The sequence below is a fragment of the Cyrtonyx montezumae genome, unplaced genomic scaffold, assembly GCF_038088225.1.
Source record: "Cyrtonyx montezumae isolate F1298 unplaced genomic scaffold, pur_monq_1.0 scaffold_21, whole genome shotgun sequence".
Lineage (NCBI taxonomy): Eukaryota > Metazoa > Chordata > Aves > Galliformes > Odontophoridae > Cyrtonyx > Cyrtonyx montezumae.
In genome coordinates, this window is record NW_027071948.1 from 496,523 (window position 1) to 520,944 (window position 24,422).

The window sequence follows — 24,422 nt, forward strand, 5'->3', positions numbered from 1 at the left end:
TCTAGTTGCAAACGTCTTATTCCTCGCCCTGTATTTCCCTGCCAAGATATGACACCCGTGGACTGTTCCCAAAAATTTCCCCTGAATCATCTGTGCTGCACACGAAGGGATGGCAGCCGCGCCTTTCAGGAACACCTCGTGTCGGCCCAGGAAAGCCGAGGATTCCCATCCGCGCTGACACCGATGTCCCCACGAACCGCGGGCATCGCGCAGCACGGACAGCGCGGGGCAGAGCGCTGCGGACAGCGGCAACTCACGGCCCCGGAGCTGCAGCACCTTCCGCCTCTGAGGGCTCCGGGGCGAACCGGGTCCAACAGGTGGGCACGCGCAGGGCAGCAGCCCCGCTCAGCGCACGGCCCGGCCCGCCGCTCGCAGGCGGCGCTCGGCTCATCCCGAGCGGCCCTAACCCCGCTGAGCCCCTCCTCCGCCTGCCGTCGCTGCTCGAGTCACGGCCCGGCCCCGCCGCTCCCGGACGCAGCGCCCCGTCAGCCCGCGGCCGCTCCCGGAGCGCCGCTCCCACCCCAACGGCGCGGCCCGGAGCGGAGACCGAACTGCGGGGCACGAGGGAACCGCGAAGGGAGAGGCGGACCGGCGGCCACCGGACCGGACCGAGCCGAGCACTCACCGCGGGATCCGCGCCCGCCGCCGCGCGCCGCGCCTCACGGCTCCCGGGGCGGGGCCTGCCCGCGCCTGCGCACGCGGCTCCGCCGGCACGCGGCCCCGCGCGCACGCGCAGAAGGGCGCCCCGCTCTGCCCCTCCGGGCCGCGGGGGGGCGCTGTCGGGGCCGCGCAGCGCCTCGCACCGCCCGGCGCGGGGTGAGAGGTCGGGAAGATGGCGGCGGCCTTGGGGGAAGAGGCGCCGGACAACGAGGACTACTACGCGCTGCTCAACGTGCGGCGCGAGGTGAGCGCGGCGGCCGGGCCGTGCGGTGCCGTGAGCGGGGCGGGACACCCGTGCCCGGCCGCGCCTTTGGGGCGGGCCTCGGTGCGGCCCGGACGGCTGGGAGCGACCCCAGCGGGCGGCGGGGCCCGCCCGGCCGTGCCCGTCCTCGGCCTCGCGGGGCGGAGCGGCCGCGGCCTCGTGCGGGGCTCGGGGTGCGGAGTGGCCCTGAACGGCGCCCGCGCTGCGCTCGGGGGACGGGTTCTTCAGGACGTTTGGTTTTGCGGGGGCCTTTCGTTTCGTTTCAGACGGCGAGGTAACGGTGTGCTAAAACGAGTTCATTTTAGTGGATGTTTTCCCCTGGGTACGCGATAGCCTGACTGTAGGCCGTCCTCTGCGGGCACGGACCTCTCCCTGCCTCAGTCCTTCCTCATTCCCAGTCCAGTCAGAGCTCTATGGACCATGTGCACTCCTATTAAAGAAAAAGAAAAATGAACTGTCAGTGCTCTTCAGTTTCTTTTTTGAGGTACAGCTCTGAGTTAGTTGATGCAGTTTTGTTATGCTAGAAATCTTTTGGGATAACAGACAATGACAGTAATGCGTGCTGGAATTTTGGAAGGTCAGAACGTGTGTGCTGTGCTGCAGCTGGGTCCACTGAGCACCACAGATGTACAGTGTGTGTACAAATAAAGAGTCCGCACTGCCCGAGCTGTTCAGCCCTGAGGGTTAACAGTCAGAGATGGAGAAAGCTTATATCAAGCTGCTGTTGCCTCATGCAGCAGGAGTTCAAGACTTGGGAGCAGTTTGGTCCTTTGTAAGTCACACTCCCAAACGCTGTCAGGGTGCAGACACAAAGGTTAAAAGAGTGAGGTAGGAAACGTGAGGGCACTGTGACCTCCTGGGGGTGAAGGGGAAGGCTTAAAGGTTAACTTGGCCAGACTTCCAGCTCTGCAACAGATAGCAAACATTCATGTTGGGTGCAGCAGGGAATTGGAAGCTGAGTTAAAAGGATCTTTAAGAGAGTAATTCCAGCTGAGTGTAGTTGCTTTGTTAATTACCCGTTTGCTGATTAAATTCAGTACTATCCTGCATAGCAGTGGTATGCAGTCAGGCAGCACTGCAGTTTGCTGAGCCAGTTTTGTGTGGTGGGATGGCTGGACTTGGAGTAATAGTTAAGCACTGAGCTTTGCAGCCGTGGTAAGGAGAATAAACCTGAGCAGCACATTTCCAATGTGTGTGTACGCTTAATCTTCTGTGGATTTCAATCCAGTAAAAATGTGGCATGTGTGAAACACTAAATTAAGGTGTTTAGGCCCAAACAAGGAGGTGACGTGCCTCTTGATTTTATCTAGAGTTTTGGTAATAAAAATGTAACTTACATATGGTTATTACTGACTTATGTATCTCATTGCAATCTGAAACGATGTCAGTATTTCTTCAGTGGTTCCCAAGAGGTTCTCTCTCATGAAGTATTGAACCAATGACCCAATCTATTCAGAGATGATGAAAGGCCCAATCTAACGCTGTATTGAACATAGCATTTCTGAAAAATGGAATTGCTCGTTTCTAGTATGTAATCAATAGCACATTAAACCATTTATCATTAATTTGATTAAGGAATGTCATTTTAGAGCTCTGTCTTCTCAATCTAGTTTAAATTCAATGTCCAAGAAAGCACACAGCAGTGAAAAGAAGGGAGCTGGTCTGCAGCTGCCTTGCTGTCCCGGGGCCAGCAGATTCAGCAGGTCTGCTTCTGTAGTATCATGTCAGAAAAGTAACATTAAATAGTACAAATGCAGAGAGATCATCTATTCTAAACTGTCCTCAGAAGTGAATGAGCTTTCAGCTTTGGGATGCAAAAGAAAATGCACATTTTCCTCACTGCAAGTTTGAAGACGTTGCTTTAGGAAATGAACTTTTACAGCCCTTGGTCCCAAAGTGGAAGCTAGAGCTGCAAAAGCTTCAGTCAGAGCATTAAGAGCAAATGACATTTGTGTCTTCAAATGTTATTATCAGAAGTCATTTTCCTGGTGCCCCTTTATCATTTGCTAATGTTCTTCTCCTGTCCATTATAATTTCTGGCTATAATAAAAGGGTGATTTTGTTGACCTGGAGGAGGCTAACAAATACTGGTGTTGCTGTTCCAGTTCCTTTGTTCTGAATATTTCCCCCAGTGCAGAGAAGTGGAGCTCTGCTTCCTGCTGCTCAGCAGTTCAGAGCCCCAGGAATTAATTCCTTCACAGACAGTTTTTAACTATGTATGGGAACTGCTGAGTCGCAGTGTGAACCCCTGACTGGACGCCTGGAGGAAAGACCTGGTCAGCCCTGGGAGCACAGATGAAGGCAGTTCACCTGTAGGACCAGAATCTACCCCTCATAGTCCTCATTTAAGGGTTGACTGCCAGTGAGTAAGGATGTCTTGCTGGAGTTTTCTCCTTTGTAAAGTCTTTCTGCTAGCCTAGATCCTTAGGGATAGTGAGTATCCATCTCCCCTCATTGTGCTGGTCCTGTTGCTTTTACAGACTGGCAGTGAGGACCTCTGTGGAGTTCTGGGAGCTGTGCCTGTGTACTGGGCCTTTTAGGAAAGTTCCAGTTGATTTTGATTGCTGCACTTCTGAATGTGTGTTAAATTAGCCTTTGAGGAATAGTTAGTGGCTGAAATACAAGGAGTGAAGTGAGGAAGAAGCTACCAGGTCTCCCCTGGTCTAAAAGTAGAATAGCTCTGAGGTTGTCTCCTGGGAGCAATTGAAGGTATGTGCTTTATTGTTCCACTGGTTCTGAAATAGCCATGTGAAATCTCTGTTCCTCTTCGGAACGAGGCCAGGTTTCATCTAGATTCCTCATGGTGAAGGAGGCACTTGTTTTCTTCATACATTTAGTGGTTTACTGTTCTGTTCATCTCTCTGGGGCAGGTGAGTGATTCTTTTTTTTGAGCGTAGGTTATGTAACTTCTATTCTCACAGCACAATAAGTATCCTTGCTGTGCAGGAATGGAAGTGCTGGGGAGCTTCTTGTTGAAGTGACCTCTTGTCAAGTTGTAGATAACTTTTATGTAAGCCAACAAAATGTTCAGTTATGCATCTCTGTATTTTCTAAGCTATGTCCTGCTGGGAAGCACAAGTCCATTCTTGAACTTGTGTAAGAAACAGAATGTAATAGCTGTTGGACTTCTCTTTTAAGGCTGGTCTTGATAATGGCCTTTTTTTTTTTTTTAATTGGCCCTGGTTGTTTAATTCATTGTTATTGCCTTTTTCATAGGCATCTCAGGAAGAGTTAAAAGCTGCCTACCGCCGTTTGTGTATGCTGTACCATCCAGACAAGCACAGAGATCCAGAGCTGAAATCACAAGCTGAGCGGCTGTTCAACCTTGTTCACCAAGCTTATGAAGGTCAGCAGAACTCTCGGAGTTTGCACAAACCTCCTAGGGGTTTTCTAGGTGTACGGGAACTGCTGAGTCCCTGCCTGAACCACCGAGTGCCTGCAGAAAAGACCTGGTCAGCCCTTGGAGCACAGGTGGAGGCAGCTCACCTGTACGACTGGAAGGGGTGGAGCCAGGCTCAACCCTGTTAGACATCATGTAAGGGCTGACTGCCACTGAGGAAGGATCTCTTCTTGGAGATCCTTCCTTAGTGGAGTTTTTCCCTGTGAGATGGGTGAGCATTTCTCCTGTTCTTTTTTTTTTTTTTTTTTAACATTTTCTCATTGTGCTGGTCTCCCTACTGTTATAGAGGGGTATGTCTTTGTACTATTTAAAGTGTAAATAAATATTGTTGCTTTGTTATTATGATTGTATTGCAATACTTAGCAGTGCTTTGTTTCCTCGTTCTGTCCTGTAAACCAGAGGAGCAATGTATTATAAGTTCTGTGATGAACAAGATGTGGAGTCCTTATCTTTTCTCTGATACATTACGTAATCGTGTCACTACTTACCTCTGCAGAATGAGTTTCCAGAATCTGCCTGAGTTCCAAGTAACACTATTGTGTTGGCCTGAGATTTGAGAATATCAAGTTCTCATTCTCTTTTGGTTTTAATTTGCAGTACTTAGTGATCCGCAGACCAGGGCCATCTATGACATATATGGGAGGAGAGGACTGGAGATGGAAGGATGGGAGGTGAGAGAAATGTCGTACCCTATGCTGGTGGGATTGATTAAATCCACGTTTGTCTGAAGTTCTTGTTATATTGAGCTGCACTGACGCCTTGATGGTTTAAGAAATGAACAACAGAACAGCTTGTCTGCTAGAAAGCATTCTTTGGTTTGTTTGTTTGTTTTCTCTCCCTGATTCTGCCCCTGGAACAACATGATGGGTTTTCTAAGAGTACTTGTTTGTTTTGTTGTTGTTTTAATCAGAGAACAAAAAAACATGACATTCAGAGTTCCCTGCTAGGATATTACCATGACAGACAGCATCTTTGGCTGTGACACATGCATTGGTTTACCCATCCAGTCTCATCTCTTTCATCTGAGATCTGTGTGTGTTGGAGGAAGTAGGTTGCAGCTCTAAAGTGTTACGAAAATGATCCAATCAATTCCTGGCCCATCCAGTTGTTAAGCCCCCTTGCTAGCCTCTGCCATTCTTGGTCAATTACATTATGCTGCTTGCTGCAAAATCCAGCTGTGTTGGGCCAAGTCAGTACCAGGGTCAATTTCAGGGTTAGTTGCAAGAAATGTGGAGCGATAGGAGTGTACAACAGATTTCTGATGTGCGTATTGCAAACTTGATCGTGTTTTGAAACTCTAAATGCAGTATTCTTCCTGTCCTTAACTAGAGCCATACCTCTTTAAAACTGATTCCCTGAAACTGGTGTTTCAATTTCTTTTTGAACAGGTTGTGGAAAGGAGGAGAACTCCAGCTGAAATCAGAGAGGAATTTGAGCGTTTGCAGAGGGAGAGAGAAGAGAGAAGACTGCAGCAGCGAACTAATCCAAAGGTAAGCAAAGACTTCATCCCACTCTCAACACTGAATCCGTAAATGTTTAGGAGAGTGCAGGGATGACGAGCCTTAATGAAGGGCTACAGTGAATAATCTCTTAGGTATTCACAGTTAATGAGCTACTTTCTGACTAAGCAATTTCTCTGGAAAATGTAGGGAAAGCAGCTAAATCCTTTGAACAGTTTTTTTTTTTTCCTTTTTTTTTTTTTTTTTTTTGGTTTAAACATTTCAGAGCAAAGAATATCTTTCAACATTTTTAGGAAAGCATTCCTAGCATTGAAATTGTTATGAATTCTATCCAGATATTCCAAATAAAATGAGACCTGCAATTACCTGACAGTGTTTTCCCTTCAGTGCTGCTGTAGTGTCACAACAACGTAGAGATTCAGATTCAGCCTTGAAAAGAAAAATGAGTTACTAAACCAGCTGATAGCTAACTCTTACTTCTCACTATGGAGCATTTGAAGCTCGGTGTGCAAGCTCAACATGAACAAGATTGGGATCTTGCTTGTTTCACAGTTGTTTCACAGTTAGTGCCTGTTTAAAGAGACCTAAATCACATTCTTAGAATGAGGATCATTGAGTATTCCATCCTCATCTGTCTGCTTGAGCAGCAATAAATTGACCCTAAGTGACCCACCTCACTGCTGAGTCTTGGCTGTTTAGGAATGATCACAAACACTGTGTTGAGATAATGTTCTCATGGTTCCATTGGAACGGCAGGGAGATGTGGAAGTAATGATTGACATCTGTCACCTGCTGTGACTGGAATACTCCAGTAGTTTGAATGCTAATGGCCAAGCAGGCTCTTGGCTTGATAAATGTGTGGTCAACCCGAGATTTGTCAGGAGATAGCTGTGCAGATATTTACATGGCTAAATAAACTGTCTCTGTTTTCAGACAAACAAAACTGTTGTGAGACATTGATTTTATTTTACTTACAAATGTGGTAGAAGTGCAGAGATCCTGCATCCTAAGCACAGGTGGCTGTACTGTTTTGGTGTCCTTGGAAGCAGATGTCCTCTGTGTCGCCGTTTTCATGCATGGACCTCTGAAGTGTTGCAGTGTAGCTTGTATAACCCAGCAAACAGATTGCTGGTTGATTAATTACTACTAGTGCTGGTTTTGAAGGTTGATGCCAGCAGTTTGTTATTGCCAGCAGTTTGTTATTGTGGTGTTCTCTTAGGTGAACTTACACTTCTGTCCCCAATGTTTAGGACTGAATCAGGAAAAAGTCCATCTGAGAAGACAGAAACATTTTGAGGTACTTCTTATGGCTCAGACTTTGAATCTGTGCTGGTCTTATCAAACCGAATTGGCTAATGCAGATGGCCAGGCTGTTGTGAGTCATGTACAGATGTTAGGAACTTATTTGTACTGGAAGGGTGGCTAAGCATAAGGTGATATTTACATATCTGCTGTTAATGAATTCTGGGTAGGAAAGGATTTCTGGATGCCACTAAATAGGGCGAGTCAAAATGTCTCCACTGGAGATGAGTGATTGCAGTCAGAAGGATGCTGACACGGACGGGCACGGTTATCTCTGCATAATGCTTCACTGTGACTTCAGGAATTTGGCACTTTATCAGGGTATTTTGCTGTGTCTGTGAGCAGTAAAAAGAGGAACTATGGTGTAAGCCTTGGTCTCTGTGTCCTGTGATAAAATTAGCCATCTGGGTGTTTACAGCAACTGCTGATTGGCAGCCTATAGAAATGTCTCTGCAGGCAATGTTCCTGTGGAATGAGGCAGCACAGCTGTGATCATTTCATACATGAACACAAGTTATTTTAAAATTTCAAACATTTTGTCAGTTCTATGAAGTGGTTCCAGCAAAATAAAGTATTTTAACCAGAAATGTTGAGCAATAACCAGATGTAGGCAATTTGGCAGGTTTCAAATTGAGCGTATTATTTGCTTTTAGAGTTTTGTTTTTGTTTTCAAAGATGTGCAGAAGGGCTGAAAAGTTCATTACTTGATTTGAGAACTGCTTCCTGTTTGGAGCAGTTAAATCCCATTGTTTTCCTGCTGTGGAAGGTCCACACCTAAGAAATGCAGGTTCCTCAGGGCCTGGGCTCACACAGGTTCCATGTGTCGCTTCCAGAAGGTAAATCTCTAAGAAAAAAAGATGAGGGAGGATATATTCTTCTCTGGCACATCTCTTAATTTCACCAGTAACAACCGTTTCATGTTTTCAGAAGTGTTAAATGTGGGTAATTTTAAAAGGTGCTGCCTGATAATACTTCTGCTGGTCCTGACCTCCTGCCCTGCTGCGTGGTGCACTGTGCTGAGTGTGCACAGCCAACTTCTGAGCAGAGCTTTGCAGCTTCTCCCTGCTGCTCTCCCTCTGAGAGGGTTTTTCCCTTTTCAATGGCCTGAGCAGGTGGCTGATGGGTTGCTGTGAGGAGCAGTGCTCCCCTCTATTATCCGGTGCCATAGGGGGTGCTGTCATTCTCTGGGAATATTTTTAACATTGCCATCTGCTGCTTTTCCTGTGCTTGTGCGTGAGCCAGATTTCCTTGCCAGGACCTGTAGGTCTCTGAAGGTGACTTCACCTGCTTGGCAGGAAGGAAAATACCTTGTGGCATCCACTGCTCCCTTCAGCAAAAGGCAACTGAACAGAAATCCTGCTGTGGAGGGGAGGGACAAGGGGCAGCTGAGGTGCTGCCTTCCTCTCCGTGAGTTTTGTAGATGTTCATGCATAGATTCAGGTGTTTTCCTTTTCACTTCTCTGTTTTCACTAAGAGGAATGTTTTACACTTCACAGTTGTGAAAAAGGAAATCATAAGATTTCATTCAAATTCAGTATGCTGACTGCTTGGTTTTGGGACCTTTGTTTAAAAACATTTATCTTGGCATTCAAAGTTGCAGTCTGGCAGAGGTTCTGTGCTGAATGTGGCACGCCAAGCAGGAAACCTTTCCATTGTACAGCTGTTGTGAAAGATCTTGGGCTTTGTGCATCTCTGAATTGAACAGCATCAAGAAATGAAATTGTTGTGCTGCATTAAAATATACATTCACCTGTCTTCAAATGTTTGTCCATTCAGTCTGGAGTGTGTTTGTTGGACTCTCATGGAGTGAGGCTGGCCCTTTCTGCTTCTCTTTGGCTCTTCTCAGTGTGCTTTGTAGATGGCTGGAGCAGCAGTGCTGGGCTGCACAGCTTCCGAGGCACTTGGCAGCCTTGCCTCGCTCTGCTGATGCTTTGAGCTTGTGTCAGGGAATGGCACAGCACAGGAGAGGCTGAAACTGAAGAAGTTGTAACATTTGGAGGGCAGATCCCTTGAAGGTGACACTGGGGGTTGTCCCTGAAAAGTAATCTTGTGCATAAACAGTAGTACTTTGTCATTTGTGCCTCCTGAAACAGGAAATAAGTGATTTGAAATTCAACAGCCTTCCAAAAATAAATTGCAAAAAAATTGGGATTTGGCCTTTATTCCACAGTTCTGGAGATAATCACATCTCTCTATGTTAAAATATTCTTCCTTTTTTTTTTTTTTGCTGTGCAAGCAATCAGGAAATAAACAGCAGGAATCTCCCCAGGAGATACATGGTTGGAGGTTTGAATCTTATCAAACTTTGCAATCTAAGGTTCAGAATTCTATTGGAATGGAGTGAGCATGGAGAAATACTTACTTGGATTCAAATAAGAGTTTATTCTGTCTGTATTCCACTGTGTGGATGCTTTTTGCACCTACCAAGTTGTGTTTATACAAACTGCTTGGGGTTAATCCTGTGTGTGTGCCTAGAGGCTCATGTTACTGCAACTGCTGTTTTACACAGGTGGAAGCCCTGTGTAGTAGATCCATAGGGAACTGTCAGAGCTCCTTGAAGCTATGTGACCCAGACAAGGATCTAATGGTGCTCTTTTCAAATAAACCCACTCTTGCTAGTGTTCCAAGTTGTGTTCCTCCTGGGAAAAGAGCCTTTTTTTGTGCGTGTCTGGAAAAAAACACAGTTTAGAATGGACAGTGTAATTGCAAAACAAGACCATTTTGAGAAACAGTCTTTAAACTATCGATGTGTGAGGATGCTTCAGCCATTTGGCCTCAGTAAGTTGGATGTTTGTTAACACTTGGTACATTTCACTTGATCCTTAGGGAATGATTAGTGTTGGGATAGATGCCACTGACCTCTTTGATCGCTACGATGAAGAATATGAAGATGTGCAAGGGAGCAGCTTTCCCCAGATTGAAATAAATAAAATGCACATATCCCAGTCCATTGAGGTAAGGAGGGCAGGCACCACGGCATGGGTCAGGGTCTGAGAATGTGAGGCACTACAACGCAGAATGTGGAACACTGCTCAGAGCTCTCATCTGTCTTCATAGTACACTATTAATGGGTGTGGGTGGGAGGAGGAGGCTCAGTTCCAGCAGGTTTATGTGTTGGTTGTGTGAACACAGGCACAGAACTTGGTGGCTTGTTTGTACACTGCAGTGGCCCTAGTCCCTTGCTAGCAGGGAGGTTGAGCTGTGATTAAAAGTGGGTATCTCGTTCTCTGTGAATGCAGAGCACTCTGTGTATGAAAACACATCATCCAATTTGCACACATTTTTCACATTTTTCTGTATTGTCACTATGGAATTTAGAGCAAGTGTGTCTGTCTGGTTCAGACATCTGGGCAAGTGGATGACAAGCATTCAGCTGTAGTGATACTTGTCTGTAAGCACAGACAGACTCTGCAGGCATCTACGGTTTTGGCTGTGTCCTTGAGGAATAGTCATTGCATGTGTGAATCAGGATTGTATTGGTAACAGCATATTCATTTTTTCAGGCACCACTGACGTCCACAGACACGGCAATACTGTCTGGTAACCTCTCTACCCAGAATGGGAATGGAGGTGGATCAATTAATCTTGCTCTAAGACGAGTGACATCTGCCAAGGGATGGGGAGAGGTAAGAATGCTGGATGTTATGTATTATTATATCCAATTTGTTCCATGCTGCTTGGGTTAGTTACATAGACTTTATTTTCTCTCGGGGAGTTCAGCTTTTTTCCACCTCTGTGTGCTTCCATTTCAGAAGATAGGGATAGCAGTGTTGGCAAGCTTTCTTGAGTGCCTTATGAAAATAGCTTCTGGAGGTTTAGGTGGTGGCAGTATTTGTAGAGTGATACTAAAACACGTTGTGTTGAATAGTAGAATAATACTTGTGTGTTCTGTCTTCCAAGTCCAAAGGCTTTAATTTCTTTCCCTTCCCATTTTTTGGCCACGTGTCACGAACTTGGTTTGTGCTGGTAGAATTGTTACCTGCTGTCTCCTGTCAAGGCCTTCCCACAGGGTGTGTTCTTAGAGCATGTGCTAGTCAGTCTGTAGGGCTACAAAAATGGCTTTCCTCTATTCATGACAACCTTAATCAGTGAAACACCTCGTATTCTGAGAGTGAAGTTAGCAGAGCAAATGGTGAGTTTAATTCAGATGTGTTATAAACCATGCTAGTACACTACTTGGTCACTTGCCAAAGCCTGTATTCTGACTGTCTGTCACTGTGCATTTTAACAGTTGGAGTTTGGAGCAGGAGACCTTCAGGGACCTCTCTTTGGTCTGAAGATATTCCGTAATCTTACACCAAGATGGTAAATAGTCAGCAATGGTTTAATGGTTAATATTTCACACTGAGGAACCAAACATCTTAAATTCATCTTCATGTTAGTTCTAGGTTTTTCTATTCTACAAATGTTATGTCTTCTTTAGACACGTATTTTGATTAGCACTGAACACTACATATGTTGTTTGTTAGCATCTTCTATTTTAATACCGCTAGATTAAGGAGAGTCTGTGCTCCTCATCCTGATGAGGCTTTGCTTACTCCTTCTAGTTTCATCACTACAAACTGTGCTCTGCAGTTCTCGTCCCGTGGGGTCCGCCCAGGCCTCACCACAGTTCTGGCCCGCAACCTCGACAGGAACACCATGGGGTACATACAGTGGCGGTGGGGCATCCAGTCAGCCATGAACACGAGCATTGTCCGGGACACAAAGACCAGCCACTTCACTGTGGCTCTGCAGGTGAGAATCCTGTTGCTGTGTGCAGGGGACAGTGCCATTCTGCGTGGGAGAAGTCTCAGCTTTTCTGTTCCAGCAGTGTTTTGGCTTGAGAATGAGAGTAAAGGAGCAGCTGGTACTCTCTTATGAATGTCTGACATAGGTAACCAGCCACATTTGAAAGAGTACAACGCTTTGTGCCCAACATTATGGCACTTGGTGTGGGTCAGCTCAGATTGGGGTTAGGATGTACAACGTAGACTGCGGGCTGTGATAAGCAAGTGGCAGACATTGCTGTTTTGGTCACTTAACAGATAATTTTACAGTGAATTTTGGGGGACGTTCAGTGAAGGTCGAGGGTTTGTTTTCATAAATGTGTACCTCTTGTATTTCAGTTGGGAATCCCCCATTCTTTCGTGATGGTCAGTTATCAGCATAAGTTTCAGGATGAGGATCAGACACGAGTAAAAGGTTCTCTCAAGTAAGTGTGCAAGAGGAAATTCACATTGCTCAGTCTGTTATCTCCTGCTGTTGTAGCTCTCCAGGTTCCATGCACGTTGAATGTCTGTACTCCTTGGGAATCTGCCTTTCTTTCCTCGTATCTGGTTAACGACTGAAGCATGGGTCTTGGAGGCTTAGCTTTGTATGTCTCTCTAGATAAATGAAATGTAAGAAATGTAAAATACTTCTGTGCTTGTTACTTCCATATCATCACCAACAAGAAAGTCAGAAGTTTTTGTAGTCAGTTAACTAATTACCTAATTGGAAGGGCAAATCTCATCATGGAGATTCACCATGTATCTTCCAAAATTCACGCCAGCATCTGGCCCACACAAATGTATTTGTTGTATGTTTTATCTGCTGGGGAATTACACTAAAGAGAATTCAGTGACGAGAAATTTAAGTCTTCTGAGTCTTACCAGTTTTTGTTCTCTCATTCTAGGGCAGGGTTCTTTGGGACCATAGTGGAGTACGGAGCAGAGAGGAAGATTTCCAGACACAGTATTTTAGGAGCCACTGTCAGTGTTGGTGTTCCCCAAGGAGTGTCGTTGAAAATCAAGTCAGTTAAAGATTATAACTGTAGTTTGCAGAGGCTGATCTTTACTTACATTATTCTACTTCCAAAATTCAGGTGGAGAGGTTCCTGATGTAGAGTGATGCAGATATATTGATGTATCACTGTAAGGGTTTGCAGCTGCCCTCATCTGTAATGCTAATTGTGTCTATCTGAAGCAGTATGTGCCTTCTGCTCATGGTATTCTGAGCTTGAACCTCTTTTTGTTGGGCAGTTGTGTGTATGCATCAAAGTATTCTGAAAATACAGCTTAAAGTAGGTTTGGGGGCATTATTATAAGGCTGTGGAAGAATTCAGTATTTAATTGCTTTTCATTTATGAAACGCTGTACATACTTATGTGCTTGAATTGGTGAATCACCATTCATGAGCATCAATGATGCTTTGTTAATGTGGCAGTTCAGAAATGGATGCCACAATGTGGATCAGTGGCAGTACAGAAATGGATGAACTTTTCAAGGTTCGCATACTGTAGTGCACTTCGGAATTGTTGGCAGCAGAGGGCGTGCCAGGATGCAGGAGCTGTAAGGACACGAAGATGGTAGTACAAGAAAACTGTTTACAAAGATTAATATTCTTCCAAAGCTTATAGTTTTACTTATTTATCATGTTTGCGAGATGAATATCATCTCTACCTCTCTTGTGTATTTAATCAAGCACATTTAACTCTGTATTTCTTCTGACCTGTCATGTTCTTACTTGTTCTAGGTTAAACAGGGCTAGCCAGACCTACTTCTTCCCTGTCCACCTAACAGATCAGCTGCTTCCCAGTGCTGTATTCTATGCCACTGTGGGACCCCTAGTTATCTACGTTGCCATGCACAGGCTAATCATCAAACCCTACCTCAGGGCACAAAAAGAGAGGTGAGCTGGCAAGACTGTAATACAGAGCTGGGAGGTCTTGATCAAGTGCTTCTGGGAGTTCTGGTTCTGGTTCTGGGATATCCAGCTGATGTTCTACTCTCAGTTGTGCTGAGTTCTGTAAGGCTACAAAAATAGCCAGAAAGTTGTGGAAGAACCTTGAAACTCAGGTCATTACAGCAATACTGTGGGTCAGCTGTAATTGGGGTGAATTAGTAAACATTTGCCTCTTCATGGCTGAATCCCATTCACTGTGTAGACCTGATGTGATTTTGACTTCTTTGTGCCAGAGAGCTGGAGAAGCAAAGGGAGAGTAATGCCAGTGACATCCTCCAAAAGAAGCAGGAGGCAGAAGCTGCAGTAAGTCTTTCTCATAACTAAGCCCTTATAGTTAAGTTAGACAAGCAATGCAAAATCAGCTTCTTTTGGACTCAGTGTCTGACACTGCTTGATTTTATTTTCTCCCTTGTGTTATGACAGGTTAGGTTAATGCAGGAGTCTGTCCGGAGGATAATTGAAGCAGAGGAAGCCAGAATGGGTAAAGATTATAACACTGTTTATTTCTTCCATAAATGTGAAGAGAAGAAGGAATGATAAAAAGGCTGAGTGGCTGAGGGGGAGAAGCACAGTGCAGCTTCCTCATTTCTGCCTTTAATGAAGCATGGAGTAATTGCTGCTATGCATGTACTGGGATAATTCCATTGTGATTCATCTGGTGTTTGTGTTTAGGGGCACACCAAATATTGTCTTAGGAAAGGCTGCAAGATGATCAGCAGGATGTAGACAATAGTCTGGCTTCATCTCTCTACAAAAGAAAAGTGTGGGTGTAAGCACATGGAGAACCGAAGTCTGTGTTCTGCTGATCTCTTATCTACACAGTTTGCTCTCAGATTATAATGGAAGTCTGAGTGTTGATGATTGTGAGCAGCTACCATGAGAGTCTTCCAAGATGGGTTGAGTGGCATTCACTTGGCCTGTCGCATCAGTGTGATGTTGAAGGCATATTGTTCTGTCCTAGTGCTGAAATGCTGCTAACAAACATCCAGGTATCGGTGCTCCTGCCTTGAAAAGTGTGGGTTGAGTCAAGGAGGACTGAAGCATCACTGAAAGCAGAAGAAAATGCTGGGATGGTCTTTTCATCAGTGTTTGCCCATCTGTCAGTGGGAAACAGCTCGTCACATTTGTGATTTCCTGTGAAATGCAGGCCTGATCGTGGTGAATGCCTGGTATGGGAAGTTTGTTAATGACAACAGCAGGAGGAACGAGAAGGTGAAAGTAATAGATGTGACTGTGCCCTTGCAGTGCTTAGTGAAGGACTCTAAGCTCATCCTTACAGAGGCATCCAAGGTATGTAGCTTATGTCTGAGCACATACTGAGACACTGAAGTGTGTGTGACTCAGAACTGAGAATGAGCTGTGTCCTCTCCTCCCGGGGTATTTCTGCAGCCTGTTAGGTCAATTTACAGCAGCCACTTTCTGTACAGTATCACAAACCTCTAGGAACTCTGGTTTCTGTGTGCATTTCCAGTGTCAAAGAAGCAGTTCCTCGATGTTTATGGTGTAGGACTGTCTGTGTTACACACTCTGGGGCTGTACACCAGAAGCTTCCCTGGATTCACTGTTTTCTGTATTTTTAACACTGGGGAGATAATTCCTTTGCTTCCCATCTCATTGGCAACAAAACTGTTTTTCTTTTATGACACCTTATTCTGGTACTAATGATGTTGTAAGAGCTATTGTAGGATGAAAGCCTGTGCTCTGTTGCCCAGTCTGTCCTTCTCTGTTTAAAGGCTGGGTTGCCAGGTTTCTACGACCCCTGTGTGGGTGAGGAGAAGAGTTTGAAAGTGCTTTATCAGTTCCGGGGAGTTCTACACCAAGTGATGTCAGCTGACAATGAGGCCCTTAGGATACCAAAGCAATGTAAGTGACAAGGACTACTGTGCCTCTTCCTTGAGGAAGAGCTGGGGTCACTGAAATGGGCTGGGGAGGCATGGTATGTCTCTGGAGTGTGATCAGTAAAGAACTCAGCTGCAGCTATTTAATGCCACCTGACCTTAGATATCCAACCTGAGTTTAAAAAAAGAGGCTTCCAGCAGCTGCTGTTATCCCTACTGGGCAATTCACAGCACTGGGGAGCCCACTGGGGGCTGCTCTGAAGGTTACTTAGAGGCCTGTACCAGATTTTTCTCATCTCCATTTTATCCACATGCCGAAACGTTCACCCTGTCAGTGGCTGATTCACAAAATCATCTTGGTATGTTTTACTGGTACCGTGGAGCCCTGGCAGCTGGCTGAAGGGCACGGGACTCTTAACTCCATTTCTGCAGCCCAATTTGAGAAGCATATCCAGTTGACAAATATGTCAAAAGTACAGTGGAGGTGTAAATGAGCCATGTTTAATTAGTAGCCAGAATTGTTCCTGTCTGTTCCTGGTACAGTTATGTTTAAGCTAGGATGGTGGAGGTGGCGTGTATCCATTCACTGTTCTCATCCAACAGCTCACAGAATCGATGCAGATGGCTAATCTGATGAGTGTGCACGTCTGTTACTGTACCTGGGTTGATGGAAACAGCAAAACCTTCCCCCAGATGCTACAAGCTTGAACAGAGACGTTTTTATTTTTACTATCTATATAGCAGGTGGTGGCCTACCAGTTATGTCAGGAGCAAAAATGAGAGAACCCGCTTCCTGGGGTGGCTCCAAAGCAATACTTCTCAATTGTGGCTCAGTAACCAATAAAGCAATGTGACTCTGAATGTGCAGTACTTTCTGCTGAGGTTGTGTGAGCAGGCTCTGAGCACCAGCCATCGTGCAGCCAAGTCTTTCCTGCAGCAATTTGGCCCAGTCCATTTGTGCAGTCTCACATGTATCTTTCTACACTCAGCAAGAAAGAAGACTTGTTCTCACTTCTCCATGTATTTCCTGGGGTAGGTAACATAAGTCTTTCTACTCCTCAGTGAAAATTCTCTATGCTAAGGCCACCTCCTGGAAGTTTTCTGTGTAAATCCCTTTGTTGGAAAGAGGGCAGAGATTGTTTTCCATCCTAATTCTGTATTTAAATGCACTTGTTAAAGAACTTTGTTCCAAACATATTTGTTCTTGCTTTTTGTAGTAACATGGACCTCTTCCATATGAATTCATTCAGCTGCTCCTTTCAAACACTGCTATACCAGTCAAAGATACTGGGTATGATCATCTTATTAATTCATTTTCCTGCCAAAGTGTTTGGGAAACTAGGAAAGCAAAGTGGGGAGAAGGACAGCAATTCATCTTATTTATTTCTGGGGAAGAAAAAGTAGTTCACACAGGTAAACCAGACCAAAGCAAGGAGAGGTGCAAAATGAGGTAAAGAGCTGGAAATGTTAATTTAGCTGCTGCTGAATTCAATCTGTTGGATACCTGACCCCTTTTTTCTTTTTCACTGTCATTCTTTCTGCTTGAGTCATGATCTTAAATGCCCAACTGCAAGTGGTTTTAACAGGACAATTAGGTTTCCAGAACTGGACATATTTGAGCTAGGCTGAAAGACAGTTTTCCATTCAAAACAAGTTCATACAACTAAGTGTTGTTCACTTCTTAAAATTAAAACTCTTCAGTTGTGACCAGTTCCTGGTGTAGGACTTTATTTCACATACAACCAGTGTTCTGTTCATCTGATATTAAATGTAAAATATGCAATAAATTCTATTCAGCTGGCAACTAGCCCATGTTCCCTTCTCATCTTTAGAGCAGTATTCAAAATAAACTCTTCCTGAAAAGCAAGGGTTGCAAGTTGTACAGATGTAACTGCACCTTTATATTCTGCTATTATATTCTGCTTCTTGCCCTCTTGTGGTCACTCATACCTACAGCTCATTGAAGGGGACAAGAAATGCCACCACAATTGTCTTTTTTGTGTCTTGTATCTGCCCGGAGGATGTGGTCAGCAGTGAGAGTGGTTCTGTGTTCACTTGGATGAGAGAGCACTGTGGGAGCACTGGGTTTTTGCACAGGGAAGTGCAAAACAGAGGCAATGCACTGCTGCTCAGAAAGATCTCAGTGTACTCCTGCCACTAGCAGGGCACATGACACCAAGGGGTTTGTGTGGTGAAACTGCTTGTTTCTGATCAGTTCCTGAGCCCCAGTGTGTGCTGTCCGAGGAGTGATGTTGTCTATGTTAAAAATGTAGAGAAATAGTGATGTGGCTCTAAGGAACCTCAGTACCTGAAGATGGGCCGTGCTATTATGACACCTGGAAAAAAGACCTGAAAGGGAAAGCACACTCTTACTACTCTAGCAGTACCAACTTGTAATGGAGTAGTGAGCATCTTTGGATGCAAACTTGAGTGCTCGAGGTGAACACATCCTTTTCTAATTGAGCTAGCTGATGCTTACAGTACCTTACTGAGGATCTGTGACCGTGTGCCAGGCTTCTCATCTCAAGCTTTTAAACAGGGACTTCCTGAGGTGGAGACACAGGCCAAGGTGTTTCTGTAATCCTCACTCCTCTTCCTTTACGTGCTCATCTCTGTGGCAGTGTCTGCTGTTGCAGTCTGGTTCAGCCAGAGGCAGGCTACGAGGAGCCACAGCTCCAGGTACTGCTTGTGTTTAAAGACCTTATCAGCCCTTCCTGTGCACATCAGTCCATGCATGTGTACCCGAGGATGGCTCAGCCACCTTGGCAGGGCTTGAATTCAAGGAAATGTTTTCTTTTTCATCACAACTTTATTCTTAGCAAAGAAAGCTCAGTTCCTTTGCTCTCTCACTCTGTTCTTTCTTCCCCCCAGAGCGGTCACTATCTAATTGTAAAGCAGTTCAAGCAAAGGACAGGCAAACCTTAATTTTCATCACTTGGATTCATAACTCTTGTTGAAGTGAAATTACCGATGCAGACTTTGCCCCATTCATCTGCTAAGCCGTTATACAGAAATTTTGTGTGGCTCGTTTTCCGTGCCAGCTCGGCCCACCGAAGATCGACTTCTGTTTTTCCCTTTCGTGTGAGCACCACAAGTGGCCTCTGATGTCGGTGAGGCACGGGGCTCCTGGAGGGTCTCTAAGTCCATGTTTGTTTCCCTGCGGTGGAGTCGCCGGGCACTGCCGCGTCGCGTCCACGCGGTGGAGCCCCACTCCCGTGTGCCCGAGCGCAGGCTGCTCCCGCGGAGCGCGGCTCCGGCATGCCTCCTCTCTTCGTTTTCTGCCGGTCCATCGGTGCAAAGCCTTTAAAAGGCTGTGAGAGAATAGCCCTGCTTGCAAACTGCTCCTAACAGCTCTGTATCTGTCCTGTGAGAAACTGTACAACACAAAGTTACCAACAGAGCTCAAGTAGAAGCTGTGGGCAGCGGGGACCCAGCTTTAGAGGTGATCCAATGCCGTTTCCAAATTGCTGAGCAGTCTTCCAAGGCTGTCCGGCTGCTAAGGGAGACTGCTGCTGTGAGCAGTGCGTGGGGTTGAGGCAGGGTCGGGGTACGGAGTGGCAGTGAGGCACACGTGGTGGCTTGGCACGCAGCTGCTCTGCAGGCAGGCTGCAGCAGGGGGCTCTCAGGGCATGAGGGGGCTGGGGTCGGCTGAGCAGGTGAGCCTTTGTGAGGCAGATGCAGCACAGCCCAAGGGCAAAGGCTGAGGCCACAGTGCCCAGTCCTGCAAGCCTGGCCCTGGCTCAGTCACCTCCGCCAGCAGTGCCATCACCTGAGGGATCCGTCCCCACTCCAACCTGCCCTCAGGTGGGCTGCAAAGGGCCCCTGCCACGGCTGCACGCTGCTGCAGGCACAGCCAGGCTGGGCCCTGTTCACTCCTCCTCCATTCACCTTGCTCAGAGCAGGAGCTCCACAAGAGAGAGTGGGGTAGCAGCCCCCTGCCAGAGCATGAAAGGGAGATGTGCTTGTGGCATTTTCCTCCTGTCTCTCACTTTGCATATCATTTAGGGAAGAGCACTTTGCTCAAGTCTTGCTGCCACCCAGCACCATTGTTTTGCACACCAGTAAATCATACTAGCAGACTCTTGAATCCAGAATAAAACAAAGTCATTATTCATTTGTTCCACATTTAAAAAAAACCCACAGTTCATTAAAACAGTTTTAATGAAAAAATAAAGTTCTGAATTAAACTATAATTATATATGGCTGAAAGTGATGAACTAAAACAATGGAGATGTTACTTCTTATTTTCTCTCTGCTGATGCTGTAACGTGCTGGACTTGTCAGACACCATCTATTGGGATAAATCTGAAAAGGTAACAGAACGAGAGTCAGTCACATTGATTAGCATTGAACCTCTGTGAAAAACGAGGCAGCTCACTTGGCCATTTAACACTTCTCACATAAAAACTTCAGGAACACATTCCAGGAGGTCCGGTTGAATTGCAGACACGCTGTAAACACAAAGATGCCAACATCAGAGCAGGTCCAGCCCTCACAGCTTGCAACCAGGATCTTCCAAAGCCTTTCTGTTTGCAGAGTGAAATGGCAGCGTTAGAGAACTTTGGTTATATTTCTGGCTGCAGAGAGCAGTCAGGCAGCCGCAAGGGGCAAGTCTTTGGCAAACTCCTCGATGGTCGCACTTAGCTTCTGGAAGGCAGCACACCACGGTAAGTTTTAACAGGAGCTGGAGCTGTTTTCAGAACCTAGAGTCAGTTGTTACAGCGTAGGATGGGATTTTTACGAAGAACCAAGGCTGAAGAACAGCTGCGGCGTGCAGCTCCATCACCCTGCGTCCCACAGAGCCCCGGGCACTGCAGTGCTGCGCAGTCTGCACGAAGCTTTGGCAGCCTGGCATCAGGGCTCTAAGGAGGGTACCTCACTGCCCTGGGAAGACCCTGGTCATCACCAGGACACATCTCCCGACAGAACCGTACTGGGGTAAGGCAGCGGCCTGGCCAGGTCTGTCTGCACAGCGACGTGACACGTTCCTTCCAGCACAGCTGGTCTCACGTCAGCTCTAGTGCCAACGGCTCCCCTCATCTCACAGCACAGAGAACACATTCATCAGGTGTAACTTAGGAGAAATGTCTCAAAATCATAAACCTAAGCTGTGCAACGCATACAGCTCGCTCCGTTTGGTCACTGAGGACAATGCCTCCATCCCGGTGGCCTTGCGAACAAGCCTGGGCTCCCTGTGCTCTCCTGTCCTTCCCAGCACCACACGGATCTTCATCACACCTGCTAGCTGCTCAGCCTGCATTTGCTTCTTTCATCTGTGTGATTTGCGGCCAACAAGATTTGGGTTTTCTGATTACAAATCCAGTCTCAAAAAATAAACAGCAGAAACAGAGTCAACTCAGCTGTAGTACTGATGGAAATGATCAGATCTCGAACTGGACTGGCCAGGTTCTGCATTTACTACAGCCTCTTTTACAGTCCACGCCTGAATTCTGGGCTGAGAAAAGGAAGAATCATCATCCTAAAACAGCACCTTGGAGTTTAACAAAGGGCCAGGACACAGAGCAAATGGTATTCCCCCCAAACACATTTGAGCCAATCATGCAAAACAAAGTCACAAAAAATCACCGTTAAGAAGAGACTTCTAAGAAATCTGCTGTCTACGAACTGCCAGCGCTGCCTGCGCAGAGAAAGGAGCGTTGTCTTCCTCCGAGTGCACCAGTCCTCAGAGCAGGGTGACGTCCCATCGTTACGCAGTGCCAACCACAGAACTCACCTCCTGCCCGGGCCCGTGGAAGGGGAGGCAGATCACACACAGCTTGGTGTGCGTTCACACTCACGCCTACAGAGCCTCAGAATGTCTAAGGTTGATATATACGGACAAATGGGCAGGTATAGCATTACATTAAAATTAAAACACGTGGCCATTTACTTTTCAGACTCTTCACACAGATTTCCTCCTCCCTCCTCACAGGACGAGTTTCCTAGCACAGAGAAGGTTTGCAGTTTCCCAATGGGATGAGAAAAAACACGTGGCAAAGATATTATACATTCCCAAAACATCGTCCATCTCATAGTTGTAACTGGACAAAACCCCACTGAACCCAGAGAGCTTAATTTGTCTCTTGAGCTAATTGGTATTAGCAGCAGTTTTGACCAGTCTGCTCCTTCCAGCCCCGGCCATCCGCGACGTGGCCATACCTCGTCCCCGTGTGGCAGGCAGGCCGGGCAGCCCTTGGCCTGAGCAGCAGCAGTTCGGGGGAGCTGCCCCCGGCCCCAGCCCCAGCCTCTCCCCTAGTCCAGAAAGCGCCTGCGCGAGCCCGTCCGGGAGCGGTTCGAACGGCGAATGTCAAACTTGGAGTCCCGGCACTTCTGGCAAATGTAGACCTCTGGGACGTTGGACTTGCGGATCTTGGCGCAGGAGAGGTGGATCCAGGTGTGGCACTCGTTGCACTCAATCATCGGCCGCCCGGCGAAGGGCTTCATGCAGAAGCAAGTGACGAGGTCCCAGGAGTCGTCATCTGGAAGGAGAAGCAGCAAGTTACGTTTTCAGCTCCTGGCTGCTCCCCGCTGCCTTCCAGCCACACTGCAAACTCCTTTCCTTCTGATCTAAATTCACTCCCTGGCTTCCAAAGATGGGCACTGAGCTGATTTTTGCAGCTCCCACAGGGAACCAACAGGAAAACACTCCCAACAGTACAAAATTGGTTGTGTTCCAGGAGAGGATCCCTAGCTGCCTCAGTAAGGTCCCAGTAGTGTCAGCCTCACCTCACCCCCTCCAAACAAAACACCTACTAATTCATCCTGCATTCTCCTCACACTACAAGTACTAGAGATCAGTGAGATCAGTGGTTGCTCCGTTGCTTTCCACGTGGCTTGGCACCTCTCAAGCCACCCCGACAGCCAGGCCACCTACCTGAATCCACCATGATGTCCTCGTCATCGCCGGTGCCATCCTCGTCCCGGAACACGACCTGCTTGCCCTGCCGGATGACCGTTCGTTTGCCCACGCTCTGGATCTCCACCGCCTGCTCGCCCGTCCCCGTGGGGTAGGTGACGCTGGAGGCCGTGTCAGAGTCCCACACCGAGCAGTGCTCAGCCACAGACTGAGGGTCACCCTCAGACGAGGGGCTCATCGGTGTCTCTGTGTAAGAGTCCTCTGCCTCCAGCTCCAGCAGCTTCTCCTCGTAATCTTCCTCTGCAGACACCTCCGTTTCCCTTCTCTTCAGCTTTTTCTTCTTCCTGATCTTATCGATCTGCTTTCGCTCTGGCAGGAAGTTTCCGGGCTTTGCCCGCTGGAACAGGGAGCTGTAGGGCTTTGCTCGCTTCAGCTGGCTGAAGTTCTTTCTGTTCTTGGCAGGAAGGGAAACCGAGGAGGGGATGTCAGTGAAGCGGGGGTCCCAGCTATCGCTGTCAATGGTGCCGCCGGTGCTGTTGGGAGGGCTGGGGCTGTTCCTCAGCGGCGTTTCCTACAAAAACCCGCAGCGATCAGACAGCGGTGTTATTTCCAAGCTGACCTGCACGAGGTGCTGCAGTGCGTGGTACCGCAGCCCTCCCCCCTCCCGGAGCCGTACTTTGTGCCCTGACCCCTTCCCACCGCCCGCAGCCCGAGCCACAGCTCCAGCCCAGCGCAGCAGCCGGGCCGGGCCTGGAGGAGCGCAGGGACCGCCCGCTGCCGCCCTCACCTCCTGCGGGTAGGGGATGTATCCGGCGTAGGCCAGGACAAAGGTGCAGAACTTGTTGAAGTCTTCCACGGTGCGGTGCCTCCGGGAGGTGGGGGAGAAGTCCTGCGGGGGAGGGGGGAGGGAGGGAGCGGGAGGGAGGGGTCAGCGCGGCCGCCTCCGCCGCGGGGCCGGGCCGGGCGCAGAGCTGGGAGGCCCCGCTCCCCGCAGCCGCTCCCCGCCGCCCGCCCCGTGCCCGCTGCCGGGAGCCGCACCCCCATTCTTCCCGGTTCCCTCTCCCGGGAGCCGCCGCCAACCCCGCCCCCCCTTCCCCCCCCCACAACCGCTTCTCCCCGGAGCCGTTCCCCGGAACCCGCCGACCTCGCGCTGCCGGGAACCGCCCCCCCACCCCGCGCCCCTTTTCCTCGCGGTGCCGGTGCCGCCCCGCACCCCCCTCACTCCCCCCCCCCCCCATCTCCCCGGTGCTGCCGCCGGAGCCGCTCCCGCCCGAGGCCCCGCCCGCCGCCACCGCCGCCGCTCCCCGCGCGAAGCCCCACCCCCACCGCCCGCGGCGGCACCGGGTACCGCCGAACCGCCACCCCCTCCCCCCCCAACGGCCCCCGGCTCCGGCCCCGCATCCCAACCGCCGGGCCCAGCCCCGGGGCCGCCCCCCGCGGCGGGAGGCGGAGGGAGGAGGGGGACCGCCGCCGCCATTCCCGTCCGGCCGCCCCCATCTCCCCCTCCCCCCCCCACTCCGGCTCCCGGTCCGGGGGACGCTCCGCGCTCGAGCGGCACAAGATGGCCTCAGCTCAGCGGCGGGAACCGGGCACCGGCGGCGGGAGACGCTCCCCCGGGAACGCGGCTCACCTCCGGGGCGAACGGGGACGCGCAGGAGTCGGAGTCCATGGCCCCGCGCGGCGTTGGAGCGGGCGGCGGGGGCGGGCGGGGGCGGCCGTGCGGCACCGACACCCGCGAACCGCTCGGTACCGGCGGGAGGCGGCGAAGGGGCGGGCGGCCGCGCGGGGCGCGCCGGGAACGGTAGTCCGCCCGCGCGGGGAACGCCGGGAAGCGTAGTGCGGCCGCGCGGGGCGCGCCGGGAGGCGTAGGCCGCGCATGCGCGGTGCGGGGCGGCTCCTCTGGGGGCGGGGCGGGGCGCGCAGAGCGCCGAGGAGCGCG

At 48.7% G+C, this 24,422-nt stretch overlaps 2 protein-coding genes across 3 annotated transcripts; one reads left to right on the forward strand and one right to left on the reverse strand.

Moving 5' to 3' along the window:
- The first annotated feature begins 795 nt into the window (after window positions 1–795).
- On the forward strand, window positions 796–16,488 carry DNAJC11 (DnaJ heat shock protein family (Hsp40) member C11). Of its 2 annotated transcripts, none has more exons than XM_065737840.1 (16): window positions 796–904; window positions 4,139–4,268; window positions 4,920–4,993; window positions 5,711–5,812; window positions 9,911–10,039; window positions 10,588–10,713; window positions 11,319–11,389; window positions 11,632–11,821; window positions 12,193–12,278; window positions 12,741–12,857; window positions 13,580–13,735; window positions 14,023–14,092; window positions 14,213–14,270; window positions 14,937–15,079; window positions 15,523–15,652; window positions 16,231–16,488. In XM_065737840.1, the coding sequence occupies exons 1-16, from the start codon at window positions 833–835 to the stop codon at window positions 16,254–16,256; spliced, it is 1,680 nt and encodes a 559-aa protein (XP_065593912.1). In that variant the 5' UTR covers window positions 796–832; the 3' UTR covers window positions 16,257–16,488. The 2 variants fall into 2 exon arrangements, with proteins under 2 accessions (XP_065593912.1, XP_065593911.1); XM_065737839.1 differs by having other exon boundaries at window positions 10,588–10,710; window positions 11,316–11,389.
- A 5,391-nt stretch (window positions 16,489–21,879) lies between these two features.
- Window positions 21,880–24,170, reverse strand: PHF13 (PHD finger protein 13). Its single transcript, XM_065737842.1, has 4 exons — window positions 24,114–24,170; window positions 23,271–23,372; window positions 22,502–23,054; window positions 21,880–22,106 (listed from the first exon to the last, which is right to left on the reverse strand). Exons 1-4 carry the CDS (start codon window positions 24,150–24,152, stop codon window positions 21,880–21,882), a joined length of 921 nt encoding a protein of 306 aa, XP_065593914.1. The 5' UTR covers window positions 24,153–24,170.
- Window positions 24,171–24,422: the final 252 nt, after the last annotated feature.